At 37.7% G+C, this 21,594-nt stretch overlaps 1 protein-coding gene across 1 annotated transcript in view; it reads left to right on the forward strand.

The window, feature by feature from the left end:
- Window positions 1-2,313: 2,313 nt before the first annotated feature.
- Window positions 2,314-21,594, forward strand: part of si:dkey-122a22.2 (uncharacterized) — a 40,070-nt gene continuing 20,789 nt past the window's right edge. The window contains exons 1-6 of the mRNA XM_053488357.1: window positions 2,314-2,438; window positions 3,784-3,943; window positions 4,932-5,003; window positions 7,369-7,445; window positions 16,052-16,152; window positions 18,998-19,114. Coding sequence (XP_053344332.1) covers window positions 2,376-2,438; window positions 3,784-3,943; window positions 4,932-5,003; window positions 7,369-7,445; window positions 16,052-16,152; window positions 18,998-19,114 — 590 coding nt within the window. The 5' untranslated portion in view covers window positions 2,314-2,375. The remainder of the gene's footprint in view (window positions 2,439-3,783; window positions 3,944-4,931; window positions 5,004-7,368; window positions 7,446-16,051; window positions 16,153-18,997; window positions 19,115-21,594) is intronic.

A 21,594-nucleotide genomic window follows, 5' to 3' on the forward strand; every position in this document is an offset into this window, starting at 1 on the left:
ATAGATATTTTATTAGCAATGTACACTTGATTAAAACTGCAACAGCATCCTATAGCATTAGCATCCAGAAAAGCTTTCTATTACTTCTTTATTGGTTAAAAGAAAAATCCAACCGGAACCATTGATAGATTTATTTTTAGTTGATCTTGCATGCCGTCCAAGTTCTCTATTCATTTAGTTATTTATATAAGGGTAATATGAACTGATTGTATAGGAGGAGGTACAGTAGGAGACCAGGCATTTAATTTACTATTGCTTTATAGTAACCAATCAATGTTGTTACATTTGCCAGGTTTTCCCTCCCGTGGCATAACAAATGCATGTGACACAACGTCTTTGGATCCTGACTTGAACAATCTGTCTTTGCTCTTAAACATCAGACACCTCCATTATACAGTATGTGCTGACTGTACTGTATGTGTGTGTCTTTGGTGGCTCTCCTGGCCAATAAGCGCGTTGGAAGGTGCTGCTGACACTTCAAGTAATAATTCTTTGCCTTATTTTAAATTTAACATCCTGTCAATGATTAAACGCTCAAAGGATTCTAAATCCTTTAAATAATGTAAAGTACCCCATACAAGTCGCTGCGAATCAACTGTTATAGTATGAACATATACATATGCAGTCAATATGTGATTCGCTTTGGAACTACGGCTCAGAACTTTTTTGACAGTGCAGTGGAATAAAGTAAACTTTTCCCTCCAGTTTTGTCATTTGCCAATTCCCACTAACCGAAAAAAAAAGAAATTTTTTCACTCTTCTGCACACATGACCCTCACAATTAGATAGTGTCACTGTGATTTAACAAGGATAGAGTGTATGCCATTGCGCCCACCCAGTAAATATTATATCTATAACTATTATCTATTTTTTAAAAATAATTCTCTATTTTTTAATAAAAGGAAGTCAGAACAATGCATCAGATTCTACATTTTTGATGCACATGTAAGATGGAAACAAGTGATTATTGGTTATGATTGTGTCCAGTGCTATACTTACTATACTGTAAGGTGGCGATTCTCTGTCACAGATGGTGCTTGTATGTTGAGTATGTACCTTCGCTCCATTAGTAACTGTGAGGTGATGCATACTGTGATGTGATATTCCGTCATGCTAGGGGTAGCTCAGTGGTTAAGGCATTAGACTACGGTTCGGAAGATCCCAGGTGTAAACCCCACAACCACCAAGTTGCCACTGTTGGGCCCTTGAGCAAGGCCCTTAACCCTCAACTGCTCAGATGTATAATGAAATAAAAATGTAAATCGCTCTGGATAAGAGCATCTGCCAAATGCCTAAATGTAAATACTCTGATCGTGCCACAGTTGTTCCTTGTCGAATCGCTTCATTAGTTCACTTATTTTACACTGATGAAATCGACAAATCAGTGACCATGCACAACTCCTCCTCCATCTTCTTCTTTATATTATTTGTTCTTGTTGTCATAGTAAAATGTAGTAGTAAAATAATATTACTATTAATAAAAACAACAATTAATAAAATAAAAACAATACTATTATTATTATTATTATTACGTTGCAGGTCTAATAAGCTATTCTACAACCTATTTTGTCATGGGAACCTAGTTAAAATATTTTTTGTTTATCTAATATATTTTATTTTATTTTATTTCATTTCATATTATTATTATTTTTAAAAAATTGGTGGGGGTATTTTGGTCAGTTCACATGCCATCCGGCACATCGGGAGACGATACTCCCCATCCTGAAAATACTATAGAGCCATATTTTGAGAAAGCCAGCTGGCACGGTGGCTTAGAGGTTAGCACTGTCACCTTCCCGGATCAGGTCTATGTGCATGGAGTTGTATGTAATTGCCCGTAGTGTGTAAATGGGTGTGTGTGCTGTCCATGGTGTACACTGCCTTGTGCCCTTAGTCTCCTGGGATAGGCCCCAGGCCACCTGTGATTCTGTATACGGGATTAAGTGATACAGATGGTGAGAGGGTGCATGGCTTTGGACTGTGGGAGGAAACCCTAGTACCTGGAGGAAACCTACAGGAAGTACATGCAAACTCCACGCACACAGACCTGAGTCAGGAATCGAACCCGGACCCTGGCGGTGCAAGGTGACAATTAGTGTTAATACACACTGCTTACTCATACAAATAATATACTCAAAGTGCTTACTTTTAACTTATTAAAGAGTTTTTACAGCGTCTCTGGAGTCTTTGGGCTCTGAAAAAAAAAAAAAACAACAAAAACAAAACAACAATTCCTGTGTAATGTGAATTTATAACCAAACGCGTTTTGATGTCCCTCGCCGGCTGCCGTATGACGAGTTTGCGGAAGTGACTGTTTTTCCGCTTTACTCATTCATTCATGTTTATTCTGAGGTCAGTTTAAGTCTGTAGCTCAGATGGCGCGCCGGAGAGCTGTTGGCCATGAAACTACTGGAAACGTTCAGCCTGAGAGAAAGAAGGTTGTACACTTCGGGTTTTACAGTTTAATAAAACTTCTAACCGCAGTGCTAAAGTTAATATTGTGTATCTAGTGCGGACGGGTTGCGTCCCAATAGTCTTCATGCTTCCTCTATAGGTTACTCACACAGCTTATAACATGACCGTTTGTCTGCCCTACGTAGTGCACTAGGTAAAAAACAGACAGGCGTTTGTTACCAGACATAGTAGTAAAGTCTGTATAAGGTCTTACTTCTTTAACAGATGAACAGAAAAGTTTATTGCTTATACTGTACTTGCATACAGTTAGGGAGCTAGTTAAGACTGTATTAAGTAGTCCTGTGCTGCTTATGCTATTCACTTGTTAACATAACATTTAAAGGAAAAATCTACTTTATAACATATTAATCATTTCGGTTAGACACTGTTGTCTTGCCTCTCCAGGGTCGGGGTTCGATTCCCGCCTGGGGTTCATGTGCGTGGAGTTTACATGTTCTCCCTGTGCTTGGTGGGTTTCCTCCGGGTACTCCAGTTTCCTCCCACAGTCCAAAGACATGTAGATTAGGGTAATTGGAGTCCCCAAATCGCCCGTAGTGTGTGTGTGTGTGTGTGTGTGTGTACTCTGTGGTAAATTGGCACCCCATTCAGGGTGTACACTGCCTCATGCCCTTAGTCTCTTGGGATAGGCTTCACCCCCCCATGACCCCGTACATGATAAGCGGTATAGGAGATGAATGAATAAATATTTCCTGTTTGTTGGTGCTGTAGTTTTATTATTCCTCTGAGAAGTTACAGATATATGCCATCACAGGTTGACATTGTCAATGCTGATTTGATAGTTTAATTAAAGAAAAAAATGTCAGTGATTCCAAACATAAGGTATAACAGGCAGGTAATGTTGTCAGCTTTAAAAGAAAAAGGAAAAAAAAGATGTTAATCTTCTTTGTTTATTTCCTGCCATTTCTTTCATGCTGGTCATTGTAACATGTAACAAGCAAGTAGTGAGCATTCATTGGACTAAAGCTCTGCTGCATCATTATCTTTAAGTTGAGATGTTCGGGAGGAATCCCTCTCGCACCATCTATGAGCACAAGAAGGTAACCAGACCAAATGCAAAAGGGTCAAACCAAAAGTAACTTTTTTAATTTCGTTCCAAAATAAATCTTGGGCTCCATTAAAGAGCATATGGTTTTCATTCAGGATGTAGTTTTCTTTCAGCTGATATTTATTCTCTTTTCATTATTGTGTATATTATGGCTGCAGCAGTCACAAAAAGAAATGATTATTTTTTTACCATTAGGTTTAATTTCTCTTTCAAGTATATTTTGGTAAATCCGTAAAATTTATAACATGAATAAATGTTTTCAGGTAGCAGAAGAGCCTCTTCCTGTGAAACAGCAGCAGGAGAAGAGGAGTTGCTGGACGACTGTGTTGTTTATAGGGAAAATTCTCCTCCTCGTCATTTTCATACCACCTTTCCTAAATTACGCTTCGCTTCAGAGAGAAGAACAAGAGCTCAGACCAAAAGGTAATTTTTTAACGTTCACAAGTAAACACTAGACAGGATGTGTGTATGAAGAAGAATAGAAAAAAAAACTTGTATTAGACTTAAATTGCAACTTTGGTATGCTAAGTAAAAAAACAACAACTGTGTTGTCCCTGACTTACGAATGAGTTTAGTTCCAAGAGAATGTACGTAAGTCTGATTTGTTCTTAAGTCCAACAAAGTAAGTCTCTGAATGGCAAAAAAAAAATTACATAAAGAAACTTTTGGAGTGGCCTAGTCAAAGTCCGGCTCTCTGATTGAGATCCTTAAACAGGCTGTTCATGCACCAAAACCCCTCTATGTGGCCGAAAGAAGACTGGGCCAAACTTTTTCCACAGCGATGTGAAAGACTCATTGCCAGTCATAGCAAATGCTTGTATGCAGTTGTTGCCACCATGGGTGGCGAAACCAAGTATTATGTTCAGGATGAAAAAACTTTTTTTACATAGGGCGGCAAGTTTCAACAGCTTTTTTCCCTTAATAAATGATATCATCATTTAAAAAATGTATTTTGTATTTATTTGTGTTATCTTTGTGTAATATTAAAAATAGTTCGATGATCTGAATTATTATTTAAGTGTGAGAAATATGCAAAAAACATTTTTATGGCACTGTATATATGTATGGATGTCCAAGATTAGTATACAGTGCTGTATGTACAATTCTTATGCATATTAATTATCTTAACCATGTCCTTGATCCGCAGGTTATTTTTCCCCCTTTGCTACAAAAATGTACAATTTTATTATTAATGTTTTAGCCATTGCTATAAAAAAGTCTAGACACTAAAAATTACATTGGTTTTGATCCTGATGCATTGAAGAATCTTAGCATTGCTGTTGAACAATATCAGATAATAAATTTATTAAATAGCTTTAATAAATATTTTTTTTTTATCACTCCCGGAACTACTGCTGGAAGTTTAGTCTTCTTAAATGTCCTCCACTGAACATGTCCTTTTTTGTCCTAGATGCACAGCTGATAGATATAGGCTTGGGCCAGAAGATCAGTCTCATCTGTAAAGGCCATGGACAACCAGTTGGTAAAAATGCACCCACAGGTCACATTTATTATCATTTGATCGACTTGGCGGGAATTTTTTATTTATTTATTTTTGCTCAATGACCAGTTTTTTAATAAGGAGATACATTTTATTTTAGATAGTATTTTTGGAAGGAGTCTCCAATGTTAGCACTTTGATGAATAGAATGTTCCATTTTCTGAAAATAATCAAATTTGAGATAGTGACAGTAACTTTACTTCATGATGAACCACACCACACCACACCAGCTGAATGTTGATTATTTTCCAATTACAATCCTCCTAGTCATGTTTTCTTCTGTATTATGTTTTTAAAGTATATCATGATCGCAGGGTGTAGCAATAAATTTGCATATTCATGTTGTCCAGCCCTGGAGAAAGCCATGACTTATTCGAATAAATTTTAGTAGTAGGTAAAAAAAAAAATCTTGAGCCCCCCCAAACAAACACACAATTTGTTTATATTATTTTAAATTACATGATGTAGATTATATTAAAGAAATGCCAAAAAATGTTCTACTGTGACAGGCTGCAAATTGCATAAAGATTTGCCTTAAAAAAAGAATTTTAAATTTGTTGATTATGTAACAACGTTAGCAGCAACCTCATTTCGCCTCTCGTCTGTTCAAACCACTCATCAACTACTTGTTTCTTACTGGTTCATGCCTTTAGTTAGATGTTTTTTATGCTTAAAACATTTATAGGTTACTGTTGACACAAGTTGACACCTCTGGTGTAATATTTTATATTGTTAGATTGTTGGTTTGTCTAATTGAAACTAACTTTTTTTCAACTAAACGTCTCTATTGTATATAAACAGTTCTATTAAATTGAATGCAGCTTCTTTAAAACTTGTGTTCTTGACCAAAGGAAAAAAAAAAGCTAACTTTTTGTGATAAATTTTTTACTAAAAGTTACGATTTATCTCAATATCCTTATAACATTAGAGCATTTAGGGATGGAACTGAATTAAAGTTCATTAATCATAGCGAAAAGATTAAAACAGGAGAAGCTTAATCATTTATTGAAAGCCATTTACTGAAAGTCTCATGGTGCATGTAAAAAGATTAAAGGGGGGAATCAGGTGTTGAGTTATACAAATGCAAGGCTTTTATGTTTATAATAGACAAAAATACATATTTTATGTCTTAACAGCAGTTAGTCATTTATTCTTAATTTCTACCTAAAAATGTAATTTATATGCTAGAATTAAAACTAAATAAATTTATTAAAAGGTTTTACACAATGGCCACAAATAAACATCATAATAGTGTAAGTAGGAATAAAAAGTAAGCTGTCCTGCACATATCTTTAGTTGAGACTAATTATGAACTGTTTATATTTATTAATAAATAAATTCTGTTCATATTTAATTATACAACAGTTAGTTCCAACTGAGGAAGCTGATTGGACGAGAGGCATTCCACGAGTGGGGATATCGGGCATTACAGCAGTGGGACATTTTACTGTGTGTATCACTCACTGTTCTAATGATGGTTAATAAAAAAAAGGAATAAAAATGCAATATAGAATAAATTAGAAGAAATACCTAAAAAAAAAAATTATGAAGTAATTTATATATATATATATATATATATATATATATATATATATATATATATATATATATATTTTTTTTTTTTTGTTTGTTTATGGATAACGTGAGCTACAAAGCCAACTAGCTTCTAACACAAGACTGAATTCCAAATCCCTCTCGAACAAAGGATTCTCTACTTAGTGCACTAATTTAACACTATTTGGGGTTTAGCTAAAGAACCCATAAGTTATTTGATTTTTTTCTAAAGTGGAATAAGCTGAAATGTAAAGTAAATCTCGTAAGTTTCTTACGAACGTCCACGTCGCTTTCTTCTCACCTTTTGGCTAGTACTAGTAAGAATTTACAACTACTACCACAGTTAATTAAACTTACCGTCAGTCGCGAGTTCTGCCAGTCGCTGAAGGCGGAGCAAAACTTCTGGTTAAATAAACAAACAAATGTTTGTGGAGCTGTTTTATAAAAGCAATATCATACTTGAGGTCATGCGAATATCACCCTCATGTCTTCGACCGCATCACAACCATGCTGATATTCAGTACAACAGCACTTCCTCTGGTGTAATATTGCTTAATAAAATTAAAGACAAAGTCCATGCCTACCTTGGTTTAAATCTGGAGCTAGATATCTACAGTACTAAACAGACACGGTGGCATTATGTTGCGCTCCTAGAACTCTCTCTCTCACACACACACACACACACACACACACACACACACACCATTTTATATCTTTTGATTTCTCATTCATTATCCTCAGCTGCATTGACTCGGTGACCTTAACCTATCTTTTATTTGACTTTCCTTTCCAGTGATGCTCGACGCTCCAACCGGAATGTCGTCTGACATTTGGCATCATGTGCAAGAGAGCGTTTCACAAATCACAAAGGCAAGTAGAATCAGATGGCTGCCTTTAAAATGGTCGCCTACTGAGGTGTGCAGTTAGATAATGAGTTTGTGTTTGCGAACAGAAACCGGTTACTCACCACAGTAAGCCTCATTACACATCGCGAGGGTATGCATTCTTATTCACCGGAGAATTCCGACTCGGCGGTCTGAAGCTGTGCTTATGTAACCAGCTATACTACCCTGTGGCTCTGAACATGAAGTGGTTTTGTTCTCGGAAATTGCATGTGGCATAGGGGACGCTTGAAAAGACGAGAACACTCCGCTTGTTTCAGCAGCATGTGTAGAGGGTGTAATGGGATTCCTGCTAGAGAGCAGGACGCTGTACCCAACTCTTAAGATCATCTACAAAGTAAAGTGTAGTGGCCTCAGGATAATGATGCACTCTGTGTTGGTACAAGCATGTCTCGTTATATCCTGGGGCTAAAGTCATCGCTTATTATTTATTTCGGTAGCAGAGACATGCAGCAGCTGGTTCAAAATAGTTGGCAATTAAACGAGTACGATGTACTGTCGAATTCTTTGGTATGTTTTATTACAATTTGAACACTAATTAAATACAGAACAAACATAAAAACCATGTAATCATTAATTGAATAATATCTATGCACCTTCAGGGTTGAGGGTTCAGTTTCCACCTTGCGCATGGCGTTTGTGTGTTCTCCCAGTGCTTTAGGTTTCCTCCAGGTTCGCCGATTTCCTGCCACAATCCAAAAATAGGCAGATTAGGCAAATTGGCCTTTTTCAAATTGCCCGTAGTGTATGAGTGAGTGTGTGAGAGTGCGGGAACAATCACTTTCTTTCATAGGGAGCCTGCACCATAACCAAGAATGAAATCATCTGCACCCGTGAAAAGTCCGATAGCTTAGATTGCATCGGAGAGTTATACCTAATATTAAAAAGAGGAAAACGTCAATTTAGCCGATTTTGGAGCTCAATTACGAATTAAAACAACAGCGAAAAAAAATAAAAAATCAGCTCCATGGAAAAATCTCATTATATTTCAGTGGTTATCAATTATATTGAAAATTTAAACATTGTTATTTGAATAAAACTATTTTGGGGGCGGGCGGGGAATTTATACTTTTTAATTTTTTTTTTACATTTAATTACTTGGTGTTTTTCAGATACGTTAGTAATAAACATTTACATTTAAGCATTTGGCAGATGCCCTTATCCAGAGCAATTTACATTTTTTTTTGTCTCGTTATATATTTAAACAGTTGAGGGTTAAGGGCCTTGCTCAAGGGCCCAACAGTGGTAACTTGGTAGTCGTGGTGTTTGAACCTGGAACCTCCAAACTGTAGTCTAATGCCTTAACCACTGAGCTACCCCTGGCCAAACAAGGTGGAAGCTATGTACAACACATTTATTTTCTATCCCATACAGGGCAAGTGAACGTTCCAGGGTGCCGCCAGTACTGCGTGTTTTGGCTGCGTGGAAACTGACTAGGTTTAAAAAATGTATATGAATGTATAGGAAGCTAGTGGGCTAGTGAAGGACTTTAATACTGGTCACTGGTAGAGTATAAGGTTGGACATCAAAGCAAGCCAAATGTCTCTGAAGCCCTCTACTGGCTGAATGTGATATAATTTAAATGTGGAACTTTACTTTAGCTACTTATACTGACATTACCTTGATCATTTCAGTTATACAGCAAATGTTGGCTCAGATAAATTTTAGACAGTGCTAAATAAATATACTGTGCCTATATAACAGAGATGAGGGAAAAATCGATTCAGTTATGTATAGCAGTCCCATGGTGTTTTAAATTGGGGATGAATTGGGATGGTAAAATGTTGCTGTTCCTCTATAATCCTACAGGTGGTGCTTTAAAATATTTACAAATTGGCATGAAGTACAGTGTGTCCTTTGTGGTAGGCGCGAATGATTTGCTCAAAATTGTTTTGATTTGCAAAAAAAGTCTAAAAAATGTGATACTTACAGAATAACAATGCAGAGCCAGCGCCTAGGTATCGTCATATTAGTGTTAGTATTCCCATGTCCTTGTTAATTCCCTTGTGTCATTACTTTTTCTTCACACATTTAACCATGAATCACAATGGGACATGGTTTTGTTTTAGCTACATAGTTATATGATGGTATTGTGCTTTCGGTTTATGGAGTACACTTTCATTCAAAATCTTTTTCCTTAAACAACTTCTTTAGAGCATACGCATTCACACACTACAGGCAATTTGCGATTCTGCATGTCTTTGGACTGTGGGAGGAAACCGGAGTACTTGGAGGAAACCCACCAAGCAAGGATAGAACATGCAAACTCCATGCACACAGACCCGAGCCGGGAATCGAACCCCGAACCTGGAGTTTCAAGGCGACAGCGCTAACCACTAAGCCTTTAGACAAAAATGCTAATGCGAACTCATTAGAAACTTTAGACTGACATGGCATGGCATGTCTGAATACAGTTTTGTAATTCATCAGTGATCTCACCCAGTTTTTCTTGCACCAGACTAAGAGTCAGTATTTCTAAATTGACACATCACTTAGAGAGCTCGAAAGGGTTTATAATATTCTGTCTCGCTTTTTTGTGTAGGACGGATTCGTCTTTTTGATTCAAGCGTTTGGACAGCTTTCATCTTCGCTGCAGATCATTTCTCGATTCATGCGATCAGAACGTGATTGTTTTGACAGCTCGAGTCATCGTGTGGGCGACGGGACGTGCTTCATTATTAGAGCCGGTTCTTTTTCACTAAAGGAAGAGTGAATTTACACAGGCGCACAGGCGTATACTAGTGCAATATCGCACAACCAAGAGTGCAGTTATACTGAATATCAGCACAGCAATTAATCATCATAGATAATCTCAGTAATATAAATGATAATATATCATAATATAACAGTTCTGTAAACATGAAATGAATCTTGAGCTGCCAGTGATCCAGACTCCCTCTGCCCTCCGGACCTGTCTGACCCATCCTGGTGCCCCGATTCTGGTTGGAGATCTCGTGGCATGGATGCCCGGTGTGTCCCTTTGGGATGCGTCTCGTGTCTGGGGATGGTTCTCTCTACCTAGAAGATGGTTCTGGCCTCGACTGGTGTTTCTCCGAGGACTTGACAGTTCGATAGTTCATACAAGTCTACCTGAGTTTTCAATAACTAACTGGACTCCATATTAACATCAATTAACATCAACTGTTATGCTGAACTGCCTGCCAACTAACACACAGTTCCCTGTTGAGTCCGGTTCCTCTCAAGGTTTCTTCCTACTACCATCTCAGGGAGTTTTTCCTTGCCACTGTCGCCCTCGGCTTGCTCACCAGGGACAAACTGACCATTTTGATTCATACACATTCAAATTCCATACAAACTTAAATAATTCTTAAAATTTCTTTTAAAACAATATAGGCAATTGTTCTGTTTGGTTTTGCTTTTCTAGCAGCTTACACATTTTCATATTTTAAACCCAAAACTATACTCCTAAAAGGTATTGCAGCCATGTCCACTGATGTCCACTAACAGTACTGTAGTATCGTTGGCAAAAAAAGATAAGTGGAGAGATACACGGAGTAAAATGTCCCAATCAGCCAATCAATTAATGCATTAGACATCTAAACGATCTGCGAAGAGAATCAGAATGGGAAAGAAAAGTGATTTAAGAGACTTGGCTTGGTTGTTGGTCCCAGACGGGCTGGTCTGAGTCTTTCTGAAACTGCTGATCTACTGGGATTTTTACACACAACTATTGCTAGGGTTTTCAAAGAATGGTCTGATCTAGTGAGTGGCTTTTCTTTGGGTGAAAATGCCTTGTTGCTTTCAGAGGTCAGAATAGAATGGACAGATTGGTTCGAGCCGATAGAAAGGCAACAGTAACTCAAATAAAATCTCACTACAACCGAATTATGACGAAGAGCAACTCTGAATGCACAACATGTTGAACCTTGAAAATGTTACAGTAGAAAAGACCACACCAGGTATCACTCCTGCCAGCTGAGAATAGGAAACTGAGGCTACAATACACACAGGCTAAAATTGGACAAAAGAAGATTAGAAAAATGTTTCCTGGTCTGTTAAGTCTTGATTTCTACTGAGACATTCAGATGGTAGGGTCAAAGTTTTGATGGATTTATCCGGCCTTGTATCAACGGTTAAGGCTGCTGCTGGTGTAATGGTGTGGGGGATACTTTCTTGGTAGTGTACGGTAAGTGTATATCATACAATGTCCGGACAAAAAAAGGTTGCCATTTCATAAGGGCCAAAATATTGGACTGCATCAAGCAAAGAAGATTTACAATGATTAAAATAATTTCCAAAGCATTATGGATTAGAACTGCCAGTGTTGTGGAAGAAGTGTGGTCGGGAAAAAAAAATATAACTAAAGATGACTTAAACACTTGATGAAGTTGGAAAAAAAAAAAAAGTCAGTAGAAATTAAACCTATGTATAATTTTCCAAGTTAAAGCATTTCCACTCACACAGTCTGATGAGAACTTTCAGGATTGGGAATAAACTGCTCTATGTCCATAAAAAAACACTTGAAGATAAAGATCAATGGAACGGAAAAAGGTCATGTGGTCTAAAGAGTTCAAAATGATCCTATTCCAGAGTGATGGGCGTGTCCTATAAAGCGATGCACCCATCATACGTTGTGGCCACTGTACAAGACAAGCCTTGCTTGTTGGTGCTATGATCCAGAGTTGTTTCAGTTTCTTCGGGGTGAGGCTCAACAGTGTTATATGGCAATAAAATTAAGTCAGCTGATGACCTGAATGTACTGAATGACGACGTTATCACATCTACGGAGTTTGTCTTTCCTCATGGCACAGGCATATTCCAGGACTCGCATTGTGAAAAAGTGGTTCTGGGAGCATGAGGAATGATTTTCACACATGAACCAGCCACCACATGTTAAAGCTAAAGCGGTTGAATGAAATATTAGCGTGTGTTACTTGTTTTTGGCCAGACGCAAAACTGCAAGCCTGATCCTAAATTAAGAAGTAGATGATGAAGTACGTTTAAAGACCACTCTAGTTAATAGTTTGAAAAATAAATCCTAATTAATAAACACTTGGAAGACAATGTATGTACCAATTCAGAACCCTTGAATCTTTATTTGATCAGTCAGTTTGATTATAAAGGCACAGAGATATGTAAGAAGTCCGAGCCATGCCCATATGTGTAGCAATATCAGTAGATCTGTTAGTTTAAGTGTATATGCTATTTAATGAAGCTTCAGATCTAAATCTCGGAGCCGCAGAATCATGTGTCAGATGATGTTGGACCATCTTTACTCCCATACTGAGATGTAATGAGCTCTGAATGCCAGGAGTTGGCAAGCGTTAACTGAAAGATGGCACTATCTCCGCACAGCATGCTGAATAGTGTGATACAGGCAGGTGCAGAGCAGGATTACTCAACCTAAAAGTTTTAGATCTTTTAATGTACTTTCAGTACTCTCAGCAGATGTTCACAGATATAGATCAGAGCTGTATTATCATTAGACATGCACAAAAGGTCTTCCTATGGTGAAAATTACTCTCAGCTCAGCAGAGAACCTGGATTTTACTTAGCTTTGAGTAGGATCAGTATTTATAAAAGTGTGTTCTTCAGCATTTTATGACAATATCATGCTTTAATTGAGTGGTTGTGGCAAAATCTGACATTCCGAGGAGAGTTTCAGTGGTTATCTGTAACATTTTACCATTCACACCGGCTTGTTAATTTTCTTGTCTTTATTAGTACCATTAGTTGCTCTGATGAGAGCTGGCAAGCTAAAATACCCACAGGCATATCATTTATTAGTTCTTCCTGAACGGTAATGAGCTGCAGGAAATTGGCCTTGTTTATCAATTAGTATGTAAAGTTTAGGTGTAAATAGTCATTCTTTGGCGAGACCTAATAGGAAAAATATTCTGACAGGTTTGCAAAACACTAAAAACGCTCAACACACACTCATGGTACAATTTTACAGTTAATACTGTATACACATCCCCATACAGTAGATAGCAAAGCTTGCAGAAAGTTGAGAATCATCTGAATATTCTTCAAGTTTAACAACAAAAAAGCAATGTACAGTGGTGTGAAAAACTATTTGCCCCCTTCCTGATTTCTTATTCTTTTGCATGTTTGTCACACAAAATGTTTCTGATCATCAAACACATTTAACTATTAGTCAAAGATAACACAAGTAAACACAAAATGCAGTTTTTAAATGATGGTTTTTATTATTTAGTGAGAAAAAAAATCCAAACCTACATGGCCCTGTGTGAAAAAGTAATTGCCCCCTGAACCTAATAACTGATTGGGCCACCCTTAGCAGCAATAACTGCAATCAAGCGGTTGCGATAACTTGCAACGAGTCATTTACAGCGCTCTGGAGGAATTTTGGCCCACTCATCTTTGCAGAATTGTTGTAATTCAGCTTTATTTGAGGGTTTTCTAGCATGAACCGCCTTTTTAAGGTCATGCCACAACATCTCAATAGGATTCAGGTCAGGACTTTGACTAGGCCACTCCAAAGTCTTCATTTTGTTTTTCTTTAGCCATTCAGAGGTGCATTTGCTGGTGTGTTTTGGGTCATTGTCCTGCTGCAGCACCCAAGATCGCTTCAGCTTGAGTTGACGAACAGATGGCTGGACATTCTCCTTCAGGATATTTTTGGTAGACAGTAGAATTCATGGTTCCATCTATCACAGCAAGCCTTCCAGGTGCTGAAGCAGCAAAACAACCTCAGACCATCACACTACCACCACCATATTTTACTGTTGGTATGATGTTCTTTTTCTGAAATGCTGTGTTACTTTTACGCCAGATGTAACGGGACACGCACCTTCCAAAAAGTTAAACTTTTGTCTCGTCGGTCCACAAGGTATTTTCCCAAAAGTCTTGGCAATCATTGAAATGTTTTTTAGCAAAATTGAGACGAGCCTTAATGTTCTTTTTGCTTAAAAGTGGTTTGCGCCTTGGAAATCTGCCATGCAGGCTGTTTTTGCCCAGTCTCTTTCTTATGGTGGAGTCGTGAACACTGACCTTAATTGAGGCAAGTGAGGCCTGCAGTTCTTTAGATGTTGTCCTGGGGTCTTTTGTGGCCTCTCGGATGAGTTGTCTCTGCGCTCTTGGGGTAATTTTGGTCTGCTGGCCACTCCTGGGAAGGTTCACCACTGTTCCATGTTTTTGCCATTTGTGGATGATGGCTCTCACTGTGGTTCGCTGGAGTCCCAAAGCTTTAGAAATGGCTTTATAACCTTTACCAGACTGATAGATCTCAATTACTTTTGTTCTCATTTGTTTCTGAATTTCTTTGGATCTTGGCATGATGTCTAGCTTTTGAGGTGCTTTTGGTCTACTTCTCTGTGTCAGGTAGCTCCTATTTAAGTGATTTCTTGATTGAAACAGGTGTGGCAGTAATCAGGCCTGGGGGTGACTCAAGAAATTGAACTCAGGTGTGATAAACCACAATTAAGTTATTTTTTAACAAGGGGGGCAATCACTTTTTCACACAGGGCCATGTAGATTTGGAGTTTTTTTCTCCCTTAATAACGTAAACCTTCATTTAAAAACTGCATTTTGTGTTCAATTATGTTATCTTTGACTAATAGTTAACGGTTTTTGATGAGCAGAAACATTTAAGTGTGACAAACATGCAAAATAATAAGAAATCAGAAAGGGGCAAATAGTTTTTCACACCACTGTAAGTATTTTCCAATCATTGAAAAGAAGGAATTGGAAAGAATTGTAAGTCACTCTGGATAATAATGTCGGCCAAATGCCTAAATGTAATTAATCACACATCAATAACGTGCCATCGCTTTTGTTCAAGTTCAAGTCATTTATATAAACAGAAAAACATTTCAGGTGAAATATTTAAGTGATTTAACCTTACTTACAGTGGAAATTGAATGTAAATTTGCAGCAAATCAGTAGTGGAGCTGCCCGATTTAATCGCTTAACGTTTGACATTTAATTAATCTTTTGTTGTGTTGTTTTTTGGTCTTTGGATGTTTTGGTTCAGAGACGATTTTTATATTTTTAAATGCGAATGGTCTAACCTTGCAGAATTTCTTCAAAATATAACACAGCTTTTGTATAACATTATATTATATATTATACTGTAGATTGCTTGCATTTTGTGAGAATGTCGCATCTTCTTCTTTGGGGTTTTTGGGCAGTCGGTGCAATACCGCCACCTACTGGGCCGATATTTCAGACAATTAGACAGTAAAAAAAAGATGATCACTTTGTATAAGAGACGTTTTAAAGAATCAGCAATCAGCAACACAATTTACACATTATTTTGATGTTTATTAAAAACTTTTAGTAGTAATACTTCAGAAGCTGTAAGGAATATAGCTGATTGAGACAAATCAGACAGTCAACAGCAGTGCCATTGAATCAAATCGAATCTAAAATTACAATGCCTAAAATTCGAATGAGATTGAATTGACAGGCTATTCATGATTCCCAGCTCTAATTATTATACAATGTGAAGTCTGTCACCTTACTGTCCCTTTATCTATGAATGTTTAAACACATTTATGAACTCGTATAGGATAGAAACACTGGATACCATAATTTCCCTGAATCATTTTGCCATAGTACTGGCTCACTGGATTGTTTACATCCTTTCAGGTTTGTGCCTATGACCGAGTAGGCCTGGGTTTCAGCAAGAGAGCGCTGCAAAACGACACCACGGGCATGGAGAAAGTCTGGAGATTATCTACCACTGGAAGGTACTCCATATATAATTGTAATGTTTTCTGTACAGTGGAAACTTGAATTACGAGCATAATTCGTTTCAGAAGTGTGCTCGTATTCCAAAACACTCATAAATCAAATTTTCCCATAAGAAATAATGGAAACTCAAATTATTCGCTCCACATCCCCCAAAAAATTTATACATAAAATAATTAACAAAATATAAAGTAAACATAAAACAAATTAAGCTGCACTTTCCCTTAAAAAAGAAAAAAAAATCCCGACAAATAAGTGTTTCCATTTGTGCACGCAGGCATGTGTGTGTGTTTGTGTATGAAGTTAGAGGAGGAATCAGCCTCACCTTTTTAATTTTACACAGTAAAGTTTTCTCCTCTCTTATTTGAATTTCACACAAATACAGACACAAAAGGGTGTAAAGGCGAGAGTGCATGTAAAGGGGCACGGTGTCAAATTACGCGCGCGCACACAACGACAGAGAGGGAGAAAATGGATCTTTAACCTTTCTAATGAGACTTTCTTTTGCTTTACATGCGTACACACACGTGTGTTATAATAAACAGTACACACGCACTGTACACAAGCATACAAACACAAAACATTTTTTTACACGCACACATGTGGTCACAGTGTTATAGTAAACAGTACACGTTTGCACGGATGTTAATTATACCAGTGAGAAACGCAGACTAAGACCCAGCAGGGAAGACGATGACCCACAATTGCGCAGCGAGAGAGAGAGAAAAACCGGTGGCTCAATTGTAATCATGTGACGCTCAGCGTCAAAACAAGAAGCGCATGCTTGATACATGATACTAAACCAAGTAAACCAAGACTTGCTCGTTTTTCAAGTCAAAATTGATTAAAAATCTTCGCTCGTCTTGTGGAACACTCGCAAACCGCGTTATTTGCAATCCAAGGTTTCACTGTATTTTTTCTCTTTTTTTTAACCCATTTTATATGATTTCTTTTTACAATTCTAAACTGGCAGGTCATTAATACATTATCAGTGCGTAACAGAATAAACGGATTGTGTGTTAACTTTTGATTATCTGCTTTTTTTTCAATAACAGCAATTCCATAGGTGTTTTATTCCTCTTATAACACAACACAAGCTGTAAAACTGTCCATGTTTTTTTTTGGTAAAGTTAGTAAGACTAAAACAAAGCTAGTCATGTCTCTGAGAAATCAGAATGTGCTAAAAAGAGTCTTTCCAGTGGGGTTAAAGTTTTCAACCAGCAGTTGACACTGGAGACTTCTTCCAAAAAAAAAAGGTAAAAATGATGCCCTTTTTCCTGGCACATATAATTTTACAGTAAGTATGTCGCCACAGCAGACGAACTCATTCGCTCTCTCCCGCGCGCACACACAGAACCTTTCACCACCCACACAAGGGCGTCCTCTGCGTGATCTTCGGCCGCGATGAAGCTTGTGATCGTCCTACACGATGACTTGCTTTTTATCTCGTAGCAGTACACATGGTAACGCTGATGTCTGGTGCTGCATCTTCGCAGCTCCTGATGCGAGCAATCAATTTCTTTCCCAGAATCCAATAAGCGGCCAAAAGCAGGCACTTTGACGGATGCTTCCTCGGGGCCACCCGCCGCTGAGAGACTTCTTTATTTGGCCGCTGCTTTGATTTGTTAGCAGGTGCAGCTCAGGTAAAGCAGCCATAAAGTGGTTTATGCAGTTGATGTCGAATGTTGCATTCCTCAGTTCTCGGAGGAGATCTTTTAAGGGAAAAACAAACAATTCCCATAAAGGATGTGTGTTTTTGTGTGATTTCCATGTAATCTTAATTAGCTAGTAAATAAAGTGTGCTATTCGACTGTATGCGTCATAAATCCTAACACGCATTGCAAAATAAAAAGACAAATACATCTAGGGATTTTAGATTTTAATTTTAATTAAATTTTATTATTTTATTGCAAATTTTATTATAATTATTGAAATCTTTCAGAGTATTGGTGCTGATTTTATTATTTTTTTAATAAATATTAAACATTAAATATATAAAATATATAAAATTATATTTTTATAACAATACAATTACATACAAAAAGTATGTCTTTTTGTGTGAAATCAAAATTGTCCAAGTTTCATCTGAATGACAGTTAGGATCATTGAAAGATTTTAATTAAAAAAATTATGGACACGACATAAAAATACATGAAATTGTATTTATCAAATGTGTTTAATTTACAACCGAGGTAAATATGCATACACGTTTTTATAAAATAAAAAAAAATGAAGCATGGATTCCGAAGTATTGAAAAATGGTATCATATGATCATTTCTGAAAATTGGGTGAGACACGTTTAGTACCAATACCATGTTTTGGCTTGTTTTAGGGTCCTACACGCAATTTCACTGCCTGTCATACTCTGTATGGTTGTGTATATGTACTGCACGAAAAAACAAGGAAAAAAAGTATTAAAATGCTATTTTGGAAAAAAAACTTTGTCTTATTAGATCTGTCTATAACGCCACACCCTGTCATGCTTCCCTTCTTGTCAGTTCCTAAATCCTCCATGTTTCCTGTTGGATTAACACCCTCAGCTATAACTCGGCCCCTTTCTGACCCGCTGTCTCTTCATGCATGTTGTTAATTATGCAAATTATTTGTTCACGCTCCTGTTCGATCTCGCTGAACTCATCTCGTCTTCTGTGTAAGAGACACGGACAGAGCCGAGCGTTGTGTTATAACACCCGAAGCGATCAGGGGTCGTGGTACGGCCCAGTGATGAACGGGGCGTCACATGCGCTTTATCTATCCTTCAGTCATTCTGTTTCCTGCTGACTGAGACACATTGACCTGCACACATTACCTGTCTTAGTTTTTTTCTTTTTTTTTGCCATCAGGATGGTAGACGACCTCCACCGGTTGGTCAAGGCTGCTGAGATAGCCACGCCCTTCATTCTGGTTGGCTCGGGGCTGGGAGCGATGAACGCCAGGTTCTATACTCACATCTACGACATGTAAGTATTAAATAAAATGAGCTTTTTTGGCCTACAGTATGTGAGTCACAGATTTAATTAAGATTGAGTCTGCACTCTTCAAAATATACCTCACTAACCCTATCTACGTATTTCAAAGCCAATTTAAACGCCATTTTTGGAGACCACCGTCCTTGCAAGAGTTTTTTATTTATTTTGTTAAACTTTTTTTTTACTTTTATTCTTTTGTAGAATATAACAGCACTTGACAGCACATAGCCTTCTCAATGCCTTAATTCCCTTTCCTGGATGATGATGATAGTACTTCAGACCATACAGGTTTAAAACATAATAGACAAAATAGTTTATTCGTAATTCAATTCCATGTCTTGCAGGAAAATTGTGTTGTTTTAGTCTCATTTGCCAGAAGTTGTTTCGGTGGTTAAGCTTTCTATTAAGTATAGCCTCAGAGACTGAATATGCAAAAACACGCAGGATATTTTAAATAAAATTCCAAGCTGGGCTTTTAATCTGAGCGGAGAAGCTAGCAGGCAGATACTGTATCTGTAAAGTAGTGTTAGATCGTGTTCAGTGCTTACATGGGGTTCCTGACACATCCACCGTTTTAAAAGGAACATCCTAACTAGGGCTAAACGAAAATGTTATCATTAAATTTGTTTAATATCCGTCTATCTGTAATTATTGATTAATTTATAAAGAGCTATGTTTTTACTTAACAGCAGTGGAAAAGGTCACACGAGGATGGAGAGGTGGAAACTTAAATAAAATAAATCTCATAGGATGATCTCACCATGAGGCACGTTTAATAAAGATAGCAAAAATCAACTGGTTTAATAACCAGTTTAATAAGAAGCAAGAAATACTTAAAATACAAACTCTCTACGTCAGTAAATACAGTTTTATAAGTGAAATGTAGTATTTGTTCTTTGTATTCCTTGTTGTGGTCAAACCTGTTCTTGTCACAACCGTGCTCTGATCTCGGGCAGACTACTTTATGGACAATTTCTCCCATGCTTTCTGCACTCATCTTCTCTGTCACGTTCCACACTGCTTCTGTTGTTGGGTGTGTCTCGTTACGCGGGCGAAATGTACGCCGTCTCTGCTGACTGCGTGACTTGCCGAAGGACGAACAGACGGTCTGGTCTACGGAGCCGAGCTGCTGTCGGTTAACCTTCTGTAACACTTAACCACATTAAGTATAAGCATTTAAAGGAGTCTTCAAAATGTGACAGCCTGAGTTGTGTTGCTATGATGTAATCGGCCTTCAAATGCAACCTTCGAAGGATGCACCTCCGAATTGAGACACACCGGTGGTCTTCTAATGCATTCTAATGCATTGCTTTTAACCAGCCATCCAATCAAACAAACATTAAAAATGAGCAAAAAAAGCATGGCTGTCTATTTTAATCTCAACTCACTTTTTGTGTTTTAAACGTCCCATGTTTTACTATTTCTTTAATGAGTAATCACAGGTTTCAGTGCTACCCAAAGGTGTTTATCTGATACCCCTTTCCCACCAAGTGAACCAGTTCATGTCTGATATTAATTAGGGCTGGTTTAGAGCCGGTTCAATAGCTAACTGGCTTTGTTCTTCCATGAGCTCGAGAGTAACGTCATTACGTCATTTTATACGTCCGTGTACGTCTCAACTTACTCAGGAGTGCTAAAGGAAAAAAAAATGTTAGCGGTTAACACAACAACAATGGTAAACTTCAACATTACCTGAAAGCATTTGAGCTGCACATTGCATATTAAGTCAATTTTTTTTTTTACATAGCAGTCATGAAACATTTTAGTTGGTCGTTATAATCCCAACAGACCCTGGGATAAGTGGTTCTTTGTTCTATTTTAGCAAAGTCTTGGTGACTCCATTAAACCAGTTTTTCTGTCTGCGGGCTGGTGCTTTGGCTCTCAAAGAACTGGTTAAAATTTGGGCACCGGCTCCAGAACCGTCTTGGTGGAAAAGGGGTATGTTAATGCAAAAGCTGAAAAAAACTCAAATAATGTAATTTTATAGCTTTTCATACCTCATACCTCCTTGTTTCACTCCTATTCCGAATCAAAAGTGTTTGTACACACACACTGGAGACCAATCTGAGGGTCTAAAAGATATTGTACTGCTGACCGGAAGGTCCCAGGTTCAAACTCATTCACCACTTGAGATGAAATAAAAGTCGCTCTGGATAAGGGCGTCTACCAAATGCCATAAATGTAAATGTCTGGGCCCCTGGGTGGCACAGCGATAAAGTGCTCCCCCTAGCATCCGAAAATCGAAAGTTCGATTCCTGGGTGGTGATGCTATAACCTCTCGCAGCCGGGGGTCTAGACAAAGAAACACGTGATAGTCTTCGGCCCTCCCTGGCTGGTTGTAGTAGCCTTAATGTAGAAGCTTATTTATTACCTTAATTTAATTAATTAATTTAATAGCTTCGCTTTAAAGAAAAGGAAAGGGCGGAGCAGCTAATGCATAGAGTTTTATTTAATATATTTACAACAAACAT

This window comes from Clarias gariepinus, chromosome 26 (genome assembly GCF_024256425.1).
Source record: "Clarias gariepinus isolate MV-2021 ecotype Netherlands chromosome 26, CGAR_prim_01v2, whole genome shotgun sequence".
Taxonomy (NCBI): Eukaryota; Metazoa; Chordata; class Actinopteri; order Siluriformes; family Clariidae; genus Clarias; species Clarias gariepinus.